Source organism: Larus michahellis, chromosome 5 (genome assembly GCF_964199755.1).
Source record: "Larus michahellis chromosome 5, bLarMic1.1, whole genome shotgun sequence".
Taxonomy (NCBI): domain Eukaryota; kingdom Metazoa; phylum Chordata; class Aves; order Charadriiformes; family Laridae; genus Larus; species Larus michahellis.
In genome coordinates this window covers 48,869,989-48,886,773 of record NC_133900.1, presented here as the reverse complement: position 1 = coordinate 48,886,773, position 16,785 = coordinate 48,869,989, and the positions used below count along the sequence as shown (strand labels likewise).

Below are 16,785 nucleotides of genomic sequence, written 5' to 3'. Positions count from 1 at the left end.
AGCAGAAAAACTGAGATGACCATAAACAGGGTGCAAGCAGCAAGCAACAGCATGACATTCAAGAGGAAAACAGACTCCCAGGCTCTATTATGCCATAACAGCTCCTGTTGTAACACAATGGAGGTTCCTAGGTGGAATGTTAATTGATGTCTAACATACCTAGAGCACAGTCAAGCGTGGAACTGCAACCCAGTGACCCATGGTGCTCTTCACCTGCATTGCATTAATCTCAGCTCACCGCAATCCTCAGGCATTAATTCGATACCAAAGGGATAAGCCACTGACATTCAAAAAAGGTGTAATAATTTCAGTAAGAATTTGCTGAATTATGGTTGTTGTGGTGAAAACAGGACAAAGAGATGGGTCAAATTTCATCTGTATAATTTTAATATCCTGTTGGGCAAGTGCAGGAAGCATATAAATGATGTTGGTACCAATATAAGATAAGCATAACCTCACTGAATAAAAATAACCCTTCTTCATAAAAGTGTTGGCCTCATTTTGTTAAAAACAACTCACTGAGCTTTGCTGCCTGAAGTTCAGAGCACTGTCAATACTGAGCCCTGAGTGTGTTTCATATACCTGGGTTGTACATCAAGAGTTCTAGCTGGGAAAGCAGAAAGCGAGGAGAGCTAGCAGGCTGTCTCAGCTGTGAACGCACAGCAGAGCCCTTGGGAGCCTCTTCTGTAAGAGGCAGCGTGGAGAGGGCACTAACGCTACTGAAAAGGGCTATTTCCATCATGCTGCTTCCTACCTGTCCCCAAAAGGCACACACCACAGGCTGGCTCACCCCTAGGGCTCCCTCACCAGTGACGGGTGAGCTGGAGCCAGGTACAGCGGTGGTTTTGGTGATGTTGGTATCTCTTTTGTGCACATCGGGCGGAGCCCAAAGCTGTTCAGCAGATGAGGAGCGGCACCTGGAGAACAACCACCGCTGCACACCAGAGCTGAACCTATGGCCTTATTTCTCCCACAGAGTCTTACAGCTTGCAACAGTATGCGGCTCAGACCTCTACTTAAAAGCCTTTGGTGCAATTCTCCTCCCAGAACTTGTCTAGTTCCCCTTTGGCAACCACAACATCCTGAGGAGACCTTCTCGCTGCCTCGAGAACCACACTTCCTGTCTTCATCCTGAACCTGCCATCTGGGCTTCCTATGACCTGCTGTGGCGGGCATCCTCTAAACCAGGAACTGTGCTGGACGGAAAACTGTCCACAAATCCTTTCCAGCTCTTCCTGATATGGACTGATGGCGTCAGCCTTGCTGTGTCACTGCCAGTAGTGCCCTTCAAAGTATTTCCTCTGGCAACGGTTTCATAAACTTCCTGCCCCTCAAGACCCCAGCATAGATCCAGACGTTGGTACAAGCAACAGAGAGGGCTTTACCTGCCCCTTCCACCAGAGAGAGGAGTGCAGATTCAGTGGTTCTTAGCACCGTCTGAACCTACCCCCAAACCCTGAGAGGTCACCTCTAGTCTCTGGGATACTGGAACAGGAGGTGTCACCTCAACATGCCCAATACGCAACCCCAAAGATCAAAGGAAGGGTCTTACTGGAACTGGCTGCCCAGAGGCGGACTGAGGAAGATGCATGGAAGCCCAGCAGACACTCCTCAATACGCAGGCAAGGGCTCTTCAGGACATCCAAACACATCTCCACAGCAAGGGAAACGGTCCAGCTCCCACAGACAGAGTTGCTTAAATTGTATATGGCAAAAGTTATACCAACAGCCTTCTCTAATTAAAAGCACCTGTCTTCTTAAATGGGAAAACCAAGGTGCATGAACTTGAGCAATCCCCCAAAAAAAGCTGAGGAGGGCTGTTCGGATCCTTCTTTGCAGCCCCCACTCCCTGAGCAGGTACGTTAGGTGAATTAATTCTCCAGCCAACTTCTACATGAAAACTTTCTTTCCTCCACAGAGGTTTCAAAAGCTGAGATACGTCCCCCTCATCTTACAAACACACACAGCAACATCACAAGTTGAGCGTGAAGTGGCAAATGATTTTATTACACAGTTAGTAAAGGCTTTTTTTTTTTCTTTTTTTAAAAGATTTGCAGGGACACAGTTCCCTCCTGCAGGTTCACCTGCTGATCCCGCTTTAAAAGTGCTACATTGCGACTGTGAAAATACTGGCACTTCACAGCAGAAAACTGAAGGTGTGCTTTCTTCGAGTCTGAAGTGGTGATAAATGAGCTGTTTCACAAAAGTGATTTGACGTGAAAAGGCAAAGCATACAAGCCATTGCTAAAAAGTAGTAGGAAAATACGTGAAGAATTTTGCAGGCGAGTAAAGCATCAGAGAAGAGGGCCTTGGTACAGATGCTGCTGGTTTGGGATCTCACAGACTTCCTCCGAATCACGCAGAAAGCATGTGAAGGCACACACCCCCTCCCCTTTTAATGAATTTTGGGATGGATACTGCAGTGTGGTTATGTAGGTTCACGTACGCTGCTTTAAGATACATATTCTGCTTTATTTCAGTACAATACTCACGAGCCTTTTAACAAGGTGAAAGGATTTGGGGAGATTTCTTTACTCACTGCAAATAAAGAGCAATTCTTAGTGCTGAAAACTGCAGCTTTCACAGGGAGGTGACAGGTCTCTTCAAAGCCCTCACTGACAAAATTACAAAAGCTGAGGAAAAAATACCAGCTTACTGGGGACCACTGAAGGGGAATCCCAGGTCCTTCTTCCTGCTTGCAGGGAGGTTTTGGACAAGTCACCACATTGCCTTCAAATGGGGAAGACAGCCCCCATGTTCCCTCTCCCAGCAGAGGAGGTCAAGGGTATTTAAAAGCACTGTCCCTTCCTCTGAGGGATAATGCACTGGGCGCTGAGCAAGCGATGAACATCTCAAGTTCACCTGGAGAGCAGCCCCATCAGATCAAAGTCAACACCTCACTATTGCTTATATTTATTGTCCTTATCATTTAAGGGAGGCACTTCTTGCATTTTTGGGCAAAGGGGAAGTGGTAGGAGGGAGGAACAGCTGTTTGCCCCATTACAGGGTTGACAGACCCTTCCCACCGCAGGCTGAGCTCCAGGTATGATGGCTGCACTTTGCGGCCAGGTGTCAGGGAGCTCATCTCCCTCCTGCCCCCCTGCCAGCAAGAAGGTTGTATTTCGGGAATTTCCGTTAGCCAAATGGAAGGTATCCAGAAGGAATAAGTTACTGGACACAGTAAAGCAGGGAAGATGCAACAGCCTGGATTAGGAGTGCAGCCTGGCCGTCAGCACCAGGCCAATGCAACAGTTTAATGCCCACGGCATCCTTGCGGGCTTGCCGGATTCAAACCGTGGCAGCCCGTGGCACGAGCCTTCTGCTATGCAAATCCACCACCAGATCGACAGACATTTTGCTCAGTCCTGCCTCCTGTCACAGCTCCCCTGTTGCCCACACAGCAGGTCACGAGAGGGTAGGACAACCCGAACATCTGCACTGGCATCTTTAGAGCTTAAAAAAAAAAAAAAAAAAAAAGATAAATCCTCTAGCTACAATAACCCTCTAACTATGAAAAAAAGTAGTTCTGTTACTTTTGTGCCCCTGTGCTTTTGGGAGGGAGTACATGAGAGATGGCAAACAACCTGCAGGTGCAGCAACACAAGCGGGCATCACTAAACTCTGCCTGGAGTTAGAAATGTGTGCCAGCAGCAACTGAGCAGGGTCGCTTCTGCCCCCGAAAGCTGCCCTGGGCAAGGGGAAGCTGGGATATTTATTTGGGTCTGAGGATTTTATTTTAGAAATTTTGCAAGCCCAATCCCCTTGCACTCCAAGCTGATCTCTGGGGATAGCAGGAAAATTATGGGCTGTAATTTTAAATGGGACCTTCAAGATAACCCAGAGCATCTCAGCCACCAGTTATGGCCTCCCTGCAGTGCACAGGGTTGATCCTATTTGTGTTGTAGGCTAGACCCAAGCTTCCTATTTTCCTATCCCACAGTACCAGGTGTTGGGAAAGGCAAGAACTATATCCACCCTCCTAGCCAGGCTCAAAAAATACAGCTAAAAGAGCAAAGACACCCAACAATCCTGTGTGGAACCAAGTCTGCTTAATGCTGGCATTGCATGAAATGTTCTTCTTAAAGCATAAACCCTTTCCCTGCTTGGAGCAGGGTGACATGATGCTGATCCTCGAGAAAGCTGGTTAGATGTGGCTCTTTCCTGACCCTCAGCTTTATGCCCAGGATGTCAGTGCTGCATGAATCAATCCCAGAGCCCATCTGCGATCCTCAGGACCAGGGGATGATGCTCCAAAGCAAAGCACCGAAGCAGGACAACAGCTCCTGGGAAAGGAGCTAGCTTACACGGAGTCTGGCCTGGTGTTTTCTCATCATGGGGCCATCTCTCGTCACGAATGAGCAGAAGGCAGAGTGACTTGCTGCACCGGGGTCCTGCCCATGCACCCAGCACCAAGGGAAAGGAGCAGCAGAGATGAGCCAAGGTCCCAGCAGCAGAGCTGGAGACACCAAGTAAGGCAAATATAAGGCACCTGGTGAAGGCTGCTGCACGCACCCTTGGACACATTTTCAAGCCGAGATGAACAGAGCGAACAAGATCAGCTCCACTTTAACAGAACATCTGTAAAACCTCTCCTTGCTGCACTGCCTGGAGGGACCCGGGGCAGGGTCACCCTTGGGACAACCAGGACATGTTTCCCTAGGACCAAACAAGGAAGACATGGAGAATCGCCATAAGAACTTTCTTTTTTGACTCAAGGGATCACTCCCTGAGCGAGAGCCTCTCTATAGGCGTAAAAGGAGAAGGCTACAGGCAAGAAGATGCTTGGGAAACGGGGTGGGGGGAACAGACCTAAACCCAACAGCATCATGCAACCAAGGCCCCTTCCAGCAAAACTTCCAGAAAGAGATTTAACAACACCTCTACTGCCCCCCTGCTGCTGCTCCTCTTCAGGCTTCAAATGCATTGGCCAAATTCCTACTACAAAGAGGAATCACACAGGCTGAGTGACAGTCATGGCATCCCATCCACTCACTCCAGCGCTATTTCTGCAATCGAGCGTACACCAGAAATGCCACAGCTGAAATCACAGCGATACCCACAGCTGTAACCGTGTATGGCAGGGACGGTCCATTGCTGTCCCCTGGGGGGACTCTGGCCTGAGATGAGCTGGTCGCAGTGCTACGGCCTCCGTTTGAGACATGTGCCGGACAGTTTCCAAGGGGACCGGCTCCATCTTGGAGGTCGCTGCCTGCCCCAAGCTGGATGCTGGGGTCATGATCCACGTGGACCTCCTGAGTGCCCAGGGAGGTGCTGTCCGAGCTCAGAGGTGGATAGGAGTCTCTGCTTGCTCCAGCTGCCTCCTCTCCCCTGGGGACTTCATGAGCCGCTGGAGCCGGGCATCCCAAGGGGACTCTGGAGAGCGTTTCTCCTGAGCTCGAGCTATCTGTGCTTATCATGATCGGGTCACTGCTGAAGGTGAGGCTATCAGATGCTCCAGAATAGGGGCCACTGGGCCCACAAGAGCTCGGGCATCTGCCAGTCGCCCCTGGTCTCCCCCCATCCATGGAGAGGAGGACACCCGGCTTGCTGAGCTCCACGTCCCTCTCCATGTTGTTGCAAGATGCCCAGATGCTCGTGGCAGAGCTCACCTGGGGTGCCATCCTCCCAGACGTGCCTTCAAAGCTTCCTGCAACAGTCTGGAGAGGGTCCACCGAGGCCAGGAGGACCTTTGGGAAACAAGGAGAGGGGCTGGATGCCACAGGGAACACCTATCTGGCCTGGTCTCAGGCACCCGTGTCATGCAACAAGCCCACTTCGTCACTCAACCACTGCATCTCCAGCCACTAACAGCAACGTTGGGTCACAGGTAACTACGAGGAGTAGGGAGTTGTTGGGGCTCTGGGGAGCCTTTGGGATTTGGGGAGATACGGGGGATTTGGGAAGGAATGGGAGAAAAGCAGTGACGAGAAGGGGGGAAAGAGGCACCTGGAAGCCAGGAGACTGACTGACAAGTCAAGGAGGGGAAATAAGGAGTCAAAGTCTGACAAATCTCGGCTCCCTTGTCCCATGCTGCAAACTATAGCGTCCGGATAGGGACATGAACACAGTGGAGAAAAAAAGCCCTGAATAAACTCGCCACCAGCTCAAAATCTTACACTGCAGCAGAAAATCTCCTGCCAGGGGGAGCTCGCAAGGACCTGAATGAAATGCAAGTGGTAACAGGAAAGGTCACCTACTTTCTCCTTTGTCAGCATGGAGGGGGTGCTGCTGGCTGTCTCCTCCATGGGCTGGTTTCTCTCTTGTACAGGAGGCTTCAGGGAGGTGTCGCAGGATGGGGAAACATCTCTGGGTGCAGGGGTAGCAACTGGGGTGGTTGTTTCCATCCAAGTATCTGTTGGGGACAAAACAAAATGTATTACATTAATCTGGAGACCTAGAAGGTGAGTTTTGCTCTTCTTCAAGGACACTGCAACAGCATACTCCCAGAGCTGAGAAGGCTGCACAGGGAGCAGGACCCAGCATCGCTGAATGCCACCCGTGTGGCCCTGGCTCTGCTGTGTCACCAAAGCTCTCCTCATAGGTACAGGTAAACCAGACAGCACCAGGAAGCCAGCACCCCCAATCTGTTCCTCCCTTTGAGAGTGAGGTGGCCCCAGGCTACTAAAATGGGGGTGCAGAGACATTCAATCGGGGTGTTCTACATTAGAAATGAAGCAAGTGCCTCTGCCAAGCCCTGGTCAGGATGTTGTGCCAAAATACAGCGAGCAACAGCAACTAGAGGGAAAACCAGGGGAACACAAGCAGCAAGGTTGGATTTCTGCACAACCCAAGCTCTCTCCCTTCCTGGAGGAGGTCACTGCGGCCCAGGAGATGGAAAAGGAGGGCACAGAGAGCTGTTCTCTGCACCTCCATGAGTGCTCATGAGCCCCAAAGGCAGACAAAACCTTGGGCTGTCCTCTACCAAGAGCCACAGCTACCACTGTTCTTTGGGAGGGTCTGCATGGCCTCCCAGCGGGGCCCTACCCCACACCTGCACCTTCTCTGCCACTCTCCATCCTCCCTGTCAAGCAGGATGAGCAACGAGCAGCACCTTCAACCCTGCTCCCCATCAGCACAGTGGCTACATAGAACTGCTGGGAAGGAAACCCACCTTCATCTCCTCTATGCTCTTGCAGCATCATGACCTGCTTCTGCTCCGCATCAAACTGCTGCTGTATGAGGAGGGGGCTGCGCACATCCACGAAGCTGCCCGGGGTCTCGCTATGCTCAGAGCTGGGCACAGCTGGTTTTTTTGACAGTGAGTTTGGGGGCTGCTGCCCTGTGCTGCGAGCGGTCTCTTCCAGCCTTGGGGGTGACACAGTGGAGATGTAGACATCCTCTTCGGGCTCATTCCTGGGCTGCTCAGGGCTGCAAGCAACACCTGTGTCCCTTGGCAGAAGAGACCTTCCCAGACCCAAGCGTGGTGCACCACGTTGCAGGTGGTTGGCATTCCCAAAACACCCGTTGTCCACACACACTGGGTGCTGCTGGCGGCTCAGCCAGTCCTGGCCCCACTCAGGGGTGACAGCCGATGGCACAGCCACGCTGGCTGCCACAGGGGTCCCTGCTGACACCTGTGTGGCCTTAGTGGGGTGTGGGAGATGCCCCTCTCCACTGTGCCCATCACTCACTCCATCATGGACTATGCTCCCAGGTGGAGGTGGTCGGGGACTTTCTTGTTCCAGGAGGTTTTTAGGGAGCTGGAAGGAAACGAGCTGTGTTAAATTTCTGTGCCACGATGAAGGAATCAGGGACCACCAAGGCCCCAAACTCTGACCCAGTGACCCACATAAGCCTGGTGATGAAGGGGGTCTCTCCTTGGCACCCATGACAGGGCTCACAGGAGGTCTGCATGGGGTCAGGGGCGGTGGAGGGGAGCCTGGACTAACAGAGTGGACCCTGCACTCCCACCCATAGAGGGGAAGCAGGAGAGGGGAGCACTTATATAGGCTATAAGTTACCAGATGCAGCAAGCATGCAGCAGAGATCAGCAGCGAGAGGCTGCCTGCACTGTCCCTGAATGAGCCTGGCCCTACCACGGGCTCCCCACACCCTACTGCACCAACACTCTAGTCTAAAAGCGACCTTTGTGTCCCTGTCTGACGCGTGCCCTGCTTACCGATTCCTGCACCGGGGCCCTGGCATCCAGGTCTGTGCTCGCAGTGGTGGCATCACTGGGCAGGAGAGGTGGACGGCTGCTGGCAGGCAGGTCTTGGCGTGGCTGCTCAGCCAGCAGGGCTCCTGGAGCAGGTTTTGGTCCTGGGGACAGCGTCTGGGCACCGATGGAGGAGATGGCAGGATGGCCAACATTGGCTGCTGGAGGGAGGGAGGAAGCAGCAGGAGCCGGGGGACCTGGAGGGGCCAAGGCTGTTTGTGAGTGGGGAGGTCAAGGGAAAAGCCAAAACGAGGCAGAGGATGAGCATGGAGCCAAGGCAACCCCTCATGTGCTCTGTTCCCACATCAGCCAAGTCTGCAGCACCCCTTAATTCACCTTTCCGTTTCCCCTCAGGCAAGAAACCCAGCCCACTGCCAACCCAAGCACCTTCAAACAGGGACCCTGCCATCCTCAGGCATGTCACCACAGAGAGGGACATCCTTGGGGACGGTCACAGACACCCCCAGGCCCCTAGGAAGCCAGGGCAGGGAGAGAGGCCAGCTGCTTGGTGCACGTCAGGAGACGTGGCTCAGATCCTCATCTCCACCAGACCCCCGGGGCAGCAGCCAGGGATGACCAGGCTACTTACAGGCTTGCCAGGATTCATATATGCGCTGCAGCTCATCAGCCAGGTGCCCTGCATTGTTCTGGCGCAGCGCGTCGATGAGATCCAGCACCCAGCCCTGCCGGCATTTCAGGTGCTGGTAAAACTTATAGACGGTCGCCTGGCTCCCCCGCATTTCCTCCCGGGCGTGAAGCTCATCCTAAATGAAACACACAGCGGACCTAAGGGAGGGTCTGGCTTAGAGCTAAAGCAGTTATATATTTTGCCTGCACTATACATTGGGGAAGGAGCCTGTCAGGACTCAGAAAAGCAGGGAATTACCCTGTCAGCATCGGTCAGGCAGCTCAGGGAATCGGCCAGCGACGCCACACGGATGTGCCTGAAATTCTTGAGGTTTTTCAAAATGTAGTCGTACACTTTGTCTTCGGCAAAACCCATCCTGGCTCAGCACCTGCCGTGAGACACAGAAAGACAACGTGAGCAGAGGGCCGCTGGCCACGCTCGGCTTCTCGACAGGCCCCTGGATTGGGCTTTTCCATAGGAACCTGGAGGAATCGGCACAGGGGGAAATCCTAGGCGGAAAACACACAAGGAAAAATCACTCGGGTTAAAGTTCGACTCTCGACTCTGCCCTCACAAACCCAGCCCCTCCGGCGGCTCCCCAGCCACTACTCATTCGGGTGGATCCCAGCCCAGCCGCGCCAGGCGAACCGGGCCTAGGCCGGGATCCTGCTCCAGGCCGCGGGCGAGGCGGCCTCCCCCCGCGGGGCGAGGACGGCGGAGGAGAAGCAATAACGCGCCTTCCCGCGGGGAAATGGCGGCCGGGGAAGGGCCGGCCGCGGCGGGACGCTGCGCGCTCTCTCCACCCTGCCCCGCAGCTCGGCCTTTCCGCTCCCGGGGGGGGGGGTGGGGTGGGGTGGAATAAGTTTATTTGCTTGAAAATAAACTTAAAAATCACACACACACACACACACACACACACAGAGGTCCCCGCTCGGCTCCGCCACCAACCGGCCGCCCTCCATCCCCCCGCGGCAGGACCCCCCTACCTGCGCCCACCTCGGCCTCACGCCCCAGGGAGCTCGCTGAGCACGCCCCACCCCTCCGCTGATTGGCCGCCGCGCACGCCCGTCGCGTTGATGGACAGGCGGCGTGAGGAGCGGGGCGGGGGGAGTGCCCGCTTTCTCCTCCCCGGGGCTGGACCCCATGGCGGCGGGACGGGAAAGGGGGGGCGGAGGGTCCCCCTTTCCCGTTCCGCCCGCGGGACGGGGCCGCCTTCCCAGCACCGGCAGATGGCAGCACCGTAACGGCAACCTCTCCCCCCCGGGCACCTGGCGGAGGGATCCTGCTGTGTCCGCACGGCCCCGCCCCTCGCCCCGCCCCCCTGGCCCCGCCCCGGCCCTGTCAGCGCAGCGCGCCCTGCATGGAGCCGCACCATGGCGGCAACGGCGGCAGGAGCGGGCGGGCGGCTGCCGGGGCGCCGCTGAGGGCCGGCAGCCCCGCGGCGGGGCGCTGAGGGGCGGCGGCGGCGCCTTCCCCCCCCTCCCCTTCCCCTTCCCCTCCTTTTTTTCCCTCCCCCCCTCCGCCCCCGACCCCCGCGCCCTCCCCCGGCGCGGCGTCCATGGTCGCGGCCGGCCGCCGCGGCGTCGCACCGGAGCCGTTGGGCGGCGGCGAGAGCCAGCGAGGGAGAAGGAGCGGGCCCGGCCCGGCGCCGCCCGCCGTCCTGCAGGTGAGCGACCGCCCGACGGGGGGGGACGGGCCCGGGGTTGTTATGGTGACGCGGGGGTCGCCGGGCGGGGCCTCTCCGGGCGGCACCCACGCGTGTCCGCGGCCTCTGCGTGGGGCTCGGCTGGGCCTGGCCTGGAGTCCCACCTCGCCCTCCCCACCCCCAACCCCCGCCGTGGGTTTTATTTTTTAATAGTAAAAACTAAAAGTGAATCGTGGGTTGGGGCGCGTGAACTTCCGCACGTGGGTCTGCAGCCCCCTCCTGCCCTGCTGCCGTGGGGGCGGACAAGGGGGTCCGAACTGGGAATGGGACCCCCCTCTGACACCCTGCAGCCAGGGCACGCCGCTGGGCCACAGTCTGACCCTGCGATCGCCAGCCGCCTCCTCCCCACCACGGCTCGCCTCGCCCTGCCGCATGATGGCCAGGCTCCGTGGACACCATCACGCAGGACGACGGGGGTCCGGCACTGGGCCCCCCATGAGTGAGCCACCCACCAGCCGTCCTGGGCCTGACCCACGGCCTCCTCCACAGCTCTTGGCCTGTGCTGGGGACATAACGCTTCTTTTTGGGAGTGGTATGCCAGCCAGCCCTGTAGGCTGCTGGCCTGGCTCCTGCCCTGTGCCATCCCTCGGGGAGATGCTCCAAGCTGGAGCGTTGGAGGGGACAACTCTCCTCGCCACCAGGTCCGAGGGCTGTGTCCCCTCCTTGCTGGTGTCTCCTGGCACATCCCAAATGGGAATGTACGGGCTGCCACGCTCCGGGCTCTCTCATGCTTGAGTAGATGCATCCTCCCTCCTCGGCCAGCACTTGCTTATTTCTGATCTTGGATGTCATCAAGGGTGGAAAATGTGACAGGAAGGAAGGGAGGCTTTTTTTCCTCTTGCTAAATATGGACTGACATTAAAACCCAAATACTGTCGTGAAAGGAATCCCAGCCCCTGTTTGTTGGAGGAGGGAAAAATGATGTTTTCTGGCTTTTCGGCTGTGAGGTTCCAGCTGGGAAGTTTCGCAAGGAGCGGCGGGGTCCTTGCTGAGAGCCTCAGGAATTTACTTGCTTGTTCGCAGGACACTCTCTGTGGTGTATTACGCTAAAAAAATTAGTCATCCCTTCTCTGCCTGTCTGTGGCTGGGGGGAGCTTGCTGCGATCGTGCAGGATGCTTTGAAATCGCTTAGGGATTTTTCCTCTCCTGTACAAGGACTTCTAGAAATGAACGGAGTGCGGGCAAATAAATCCGCAGCCACTGCAGGAGTTTTTCATCCTTCTTTATTTTAATTCCTGTTGCTGCAGCTGCCAGTGGCAGGGAAGGAGATGCACAGGGTGGCCGCAGCTGATGCAGGGAACTGCCAGGTTTGCATGGAGGATTTATGTCTCTCTGTGTCAAGAATCAGATGCAAACTCATGCCGTTATTCCCACGGTGAGGCTGGGAAACTAGCTCAATGATGAGGAATGGAACCCTGGGGATGGTCACTGTGCTACCAGTTCCCCCAATAACTTCTGCTGTGACCAAGGTGAAGACCCAGGATGTTTTGAGGGGGCATGGACTGCAGCTTCGCTGGGACCTGGCGGTGCTGGGCGAGAGAGGTTTGTTGTCTGTTCTGGGCAGAAAATGAGCCCTGCCATGTTCCTCCTCCACACGTTCCTCTCCATCCCTTTTGGAGAGCTTTTTGGGGTGTATCTGTGTGAAGCTCTGTGGCATTTGCCTGATCTTTATAAAAACAGTTTGTTAAAGCAGTGGGGGGATACTGGGAGGTGCTGAAAATAGATGTTTCCCGTTTCCAGCGGCATTGCTATCCTGGCATTGGTGCGGCTGTATTGTTTTCAAGCTAATAGGATACATAGCTCTGCTTTTCTGAAATGTCACTCTCAAATAACTGATGCTTTGTGCGGATCCATGATATTGGTCCAAGTCCAACATCAACATCCTTGTGGAAGAGTAGTTTGAATTCCCTCTCTCCCCGTCTCCTCCCGCCGGTGACCTACATCTGTTCTCCTCAAAACCTCTATGTTCGCAGCAGGATGGCAGATCCCAATCCAGTGGGAAGGGAGCAGATTGTGTCCTCAGCCGTGCTCGGCCTGCAGGTCTGCCGTAACTGCTTTGGGTAAGGCAGTGCTGAGCCACAGCTGCACGGTCATGGTCTGCGTGATGCCTCAGAACACTGGGGAGCATGGGGTGGGTTATTTTGGGTAGAACAGAGCGCCCGTGTGCTTGCATAGGGTCAGGAGCAGTGCAGCAGATGCACAAGCTGCTGACTGGTACTTTATTCTTGGTGTTATATAGGAAGGAGGTCAGACCTTATGTCTGCTTTCTGGTCTCATTCACAAATTGCGTTTTCCTCTTGAAATAAAACAAATCCCCGGGCTTTCCTGTTGCGGTGGAAATCATTTGAATGTGACCAGGTCCGTAAGCATCTCTGAAGCCCACGGACCGGAAGAAACACTAGAGCAAAGAGGTAGGAAATGTCCGCATTTATAGCAGTGGGCTGATTCACCTCCCTGCTCTTAACTCTTTCCCTCCTGCTTTTGGTGAGATCCAGCTGTTTTTCTTCCAGGCTTGGAGGCTGAGGAGAGTGTCGCCTGCTCTTTAGATGGATTGCAAAATACTGCTGGGTTTTGTACATCATGTTTATGTGGTTTGGGGTGGAAAAGGATTGGGCTGTTGGGGGTATGCGGTTATCCGAATCAGATAACCGGAATGTCGGCAGTCACATTAGGAAGGATTAATATTTAATATATGGGGTATGAACCATTGTCCTTAATCACTATCTGAAGGGCTTAGGAAGAGATTTACCAATAAGCAAGTGATTCCTGAACTGTCCAGAATGATTTCTTGCATCTTCATTGGGAGCAGCTGGTCCTGGATATTGATAGAGGCTGGCCTGATCCTGTTCTTCCTGCTGTCTTCCTAGTGTTTGTAAGTGGCTTTCCTCATGAGTGCTTTCTTCTCATTGAAGTCACAAAAAATTTTGGAAACCGTTTTTCTCTGATACAACTCACATGGCTTTCCTGTAAGCTGTAGTACCTGTTAGTGCTTGAAACTTAGGTGTGTAGCCAAAGCTCGTGGGAAATGTGTCTTGGGCTACATGGGCACTGTCACATTCACCTGCCCAGCCACGAGTCCGGAGCTGGCTCATTCCTGCTTTTCTCTGGCTAATGTCTTCAGGAGACCTTGAATTTCATGTGTGCTTCTAGCGTGGTCCTGGAAACCCTTGTGATGGCTGTGCTGCTTTCCATGTCTGCCCCACGTTGACCCATGTGGAGTTTTTTGCAGCGTAAGGTGTTTTGTAGTACAGCAAGGTATGGTCCGCCCGTTGGGGTTGGGTGCCACTGTGTTTGTGCGGGAAGGAGGTGATGGTGGGGGAAACTTCAGGGCACAGAAATGATCAATCTCCACTGCCGCGTGTCCAGTGGGACTAAATCTAGCCTCCAGGCACTGTGCACCAACAGCACAGGCACTCATGGGGCACTTGCTTGTTCCAAACCTTGATGTCCACCCCACCCATGGTCCTCAAGCTCACCGCCTTGTACACTCGCTGCTCGCACATGCGCTGTACAACTGCAGTTGATGGAGGCCTGCGTGTCCTGCAGGTCGGTGTTGAGCTGGTTTGGGGTTCGGAAGCAGACGTGGGAGGTGGAGGTCTCACTGTGACTCTGGTAGGACTACCAGGGTTTGACTAAATTTGAGGGTTGTCTCTTTGTCTTGGGAAACCCTGCATTAGGGTGCATGCCTGTGTCCCCCTTCCCTCCCTGCCCTGAGTCAAAACTCGCGTAACTGAAAGCATCATCCGTGGCCATCAAACACGCTTTTGCTGTGGATATACTTATGGTACTGCTGTGTTTATGGTGTCTGCAGTTTTGATGGTGGAAGTCAAAACAACGGAGTGTGGGTTGGGTTTTGGCATGTTGGTCATGTAGGAAATCCTGATGGCTACTGTAACAGGTGTGGGGGTTAGTAATCTTTTAAAAAAATGGAGTGGAGACTGCTTTTTTCCCCAAACACCTGTGGGAGAGCACCTCTTTTATTCGATGTGCAAAGAGATTGCTTGCTTAGGCAGCAGTGAGTCCTCTTTATTCCAGAATAATTTGTTGTCCTAATTCATTCCTGTTGAAGCAACTCTGTTTTGCATGGAATAATTAGTACTAATTTGGTCCTGGGATGGAGAACAAGAGTTCTCCGACTTCAGAAGAGTAGACAAGATGCTCTTATGCTAACCTCTGCCTCTCCTGCGTGAGTCAGGTTGTGCCATGCCATCCCTCCTCTAAAGCAAAATTAAAACCTGTATGTGAGGCGAAACATCCCATGTTGGTAGGAGGGAGCAGGAGATGTAGGTGTCACCAATTTTAAGTCTTCTGCTGTTGCAGGGAGCTGAGGACATCTGTGGTGAGGGGGAACAGACCACCACCTCCTTCCTTCTTGGCTAACACTGAGGAACACCGAGGAACAAATAAACAAAAATGTTCCCACTGCGCTGATGTAAAAAGCTTCTTCTGAGCAGGTCCGGTGTGTTGGTGTATTCCTGGCGCCCTGGCCAAGTACTTGAGACCTTTTTATTGCGATAATGAGGGCTTCCACATCCTGCCCCACAGTCTAACTTAAGCCACAGCTATTTTCTGTTACTTCCGGGAAGACATCCCTGTTCTCCCTTCCTTTGCGTAGTGAAGGGAAGCCAGCCAAATTCCTTCCCTCCCCCAGATGCCTGCGTGTTTGAAGAAGGGGAGGTGCAGGCATCCTTCCTGGCTTCCCCAGCGTTTACCTGGGAAGCATGAGATGAATTACGGTGCGAAGATACTGCAGCCAGGATCTCCCCTACCTGTCTTGCAGCCACCTTCCTTGGCGCTGGTAGGTTCATCATTTCTGCTGGCGGGGGTGGTGAGCACCGAGGCTGTGTCCTCATTTTACAGAGTGCTGCATGAACGTCTCTTCTGGCTGAGCCCTGGAGGCAGTGGAAATGGGGGATGTCTAGCCTGGAAATCCCAGCTGGCAGGAGACATGCTGCGAGTGAGACAGGCTTCCCAGTGTCTGGACACCTGACTGCCAGAAACCTTGGCTGATGGATGGTACCTGCCTGCAGGGTTAGATGGGGGATTTTAAGACCTGCATTCATAACTTGGGGGTCCGGAATGCTGTTTGACGCTCCAAGATAGATTGATAAAAGCATGTAACAGGCTTATTGCAGAGGTGCTGCGGCAGCATACCAATCTTAAAAACAGAGTTCAGCATGTTCGAGCTTGTATGTTTTGTGTATCCAACTTAAGTAATAGGTGACAGGAAACCTTGATTCAGGTATGAGCAGTGAATCAATCAACACTGGATTGCTCTGTGGTTGAGTCGCCCCCCCCCGCCCCTTGGGATGACTGTCTTCCCATATCATGCCTGATGTTTCGAAATAACCTCTCCAAGTTACGATTGTTCTGATGATCTAAAACCCAGGGGTTTAGCTCACTTTGGTCTCCACCCTGTTGGCGGTGACTTTGCTCCAGGGCTGCAGAGAGCAGCAGACATTTTTGGTTTAACTGCTGAAGGTAGGATGTCTCTCTGTATCTCTGCTCAGATGCTCTCCTCCAAGGAGGCGGGGATCCTCTGACCAGAAGGCAACTTGTCGATGGTTTCCCCAAAACTGGTACCCAACTATCCTCGCTTGTCTTCTGTGCATCCAGTGTGTTGTCTTTTGTGTCTGTTATTTATAGCGTATGGTCTGGTGCGCTCACAGAGGCTCATCTTTAACTTTGGTTGACCAGGTGGTAGGAAGAGCAGTGATCAGAAGTGGTGTGAAAATGGGATGGACTAGGCAGCTTTTGGGGCTTCTCTGGAGGGTCGCTGCTCTGGGGAGTACTGATAATAGCTACAACTAAGTTGTTTAGCCATAGTGGTGAACCTTACGGTACTTGCACACCAAGAAGCAGATCCCCCTGTAATCCCTGGGATTGTGTGAGTCTATCCTTTGCTTGTGACCCTGCGTTTTCAGAGTTGGTGTTTCCATGCATACTCTGGGGATTTCAAACACTTCAGTCACAAACTGCAGCTGGCTGAGGGCTGATATTACTAATCTGTGTTAGTAAATTACGTCATAGTACATGTCAGAGAGCGTTCTGCAGCCAGGAAATCTGTTCCTGGCCTCAATGTGCGTTGCAACCAGCTTGCACCCAGTTGGGCATCTCTTACTGCACTCTTTGAAATGGAAGTTTTGCCTTTGTGAGCTTTCAGTGAGCACTGAAGTGATAACTGGTGATGCGATCTCAAGAGAGGTCTTGACAAACGTGGGGAAGGTTTTCTGTTTACTCATCTTTATTTAAAAAAAAAAAAAAATGAAAGGAAGAACCTGCATTCACCTAGATGCC

General features: G+C 53.7%; 2 protein-coding genes across 7 annotated transcripts in view; one reads left to right on the top strand and one right to left on the bottom strand.

The window, feature by feature from the left end:
- Positions 1–1,986: 1,986 nt before the first annotated feature.
- MAVS (mitochondrial antiviral signaling protein) lies at positions 1,987–9,907 on the bottom strand. 5 transcript variants are annotated; one of them, XM_074587233.1, is made up of 7 exons: positions 9,770–9,907; positions 9,042–9,171; positions 8,745–8,919; positions 8,120–8,352; positions 7,112–7,700; positions 6,198–6,352; positions 1,987–5,687 (listed from the first exon to the last, which is right to left on the bottom strand). In XM_074587233.1, exons 2-7 carry the CDS (start codon positions 9,156–9,158, stop codon positions 5,001–5,003), a joined length of 1,956 nt encoding a protein of 651 aa, XP_074443334.1. In that variant the 5' UTR covers positions 9,159–9,171; positions 9,770–9,907; the 3' UTR covers positions 1,987–5,000. The 5 variants fall into 5 exon arrangements, with proteins under 5 accessions (XP_074443334.1, XP_074443335.1, XP_074443337.1 ...); XM_074587234.1 differs by having other exon boundaries at positions 9,780–9,842; XM_074587236.1 differs by having other exon boundaries at positions 9,693–9,773.
- A 224-nt stretch (positions 9,908–10,131) lies between these two features.
- PTPRA (protein tyrosine phosphatase receptor type A) overlaps positions 10,132–16,785 on the top strand; it is a 126,007-nt gene continuing 119,353 nt past the window's right edge. The window contains exon 1 of one of the 2 annotated variants that reach the window (XM_074587231.1): positions 10,132–10,449. The gene's annotated coding sequence lies outside the window, so the exon portion shown is untranslated. The remainder of the gene's footprint in view (positions 10,450–16,785) is intronic. The other variant, XM_074587232.1, reaches the window with a different exon arrangement.

What these genes read in the sequence shown, in the direction of transcription:
- MAVS (XM_074587233.1), bottom strand. Translation starts at nt 9,158, where the DNA reads ATGGGTTTTGCCGAAGACAAAGTGTACGACTACATTTTGAAAAACCTC. An exon ending in GCCTGACCGATGCTGACAGG is followed by an intron (nt 8,920 to 9,041) that starts GTAATTCCCTGC and finishes TGTTTCATTTAG; the next exon opens with GATGAGCTTCACGCCCGGGA. An exon ending in GGGCCCCGGTGCAGGAATCG is followed by an intron (nt 7,701 to 8,119) that starts GTAAGCAGGGCA and finishes GTTTCCTTCCAG; the next exon opens with CTCCCTAAAAACCTCCTGGA.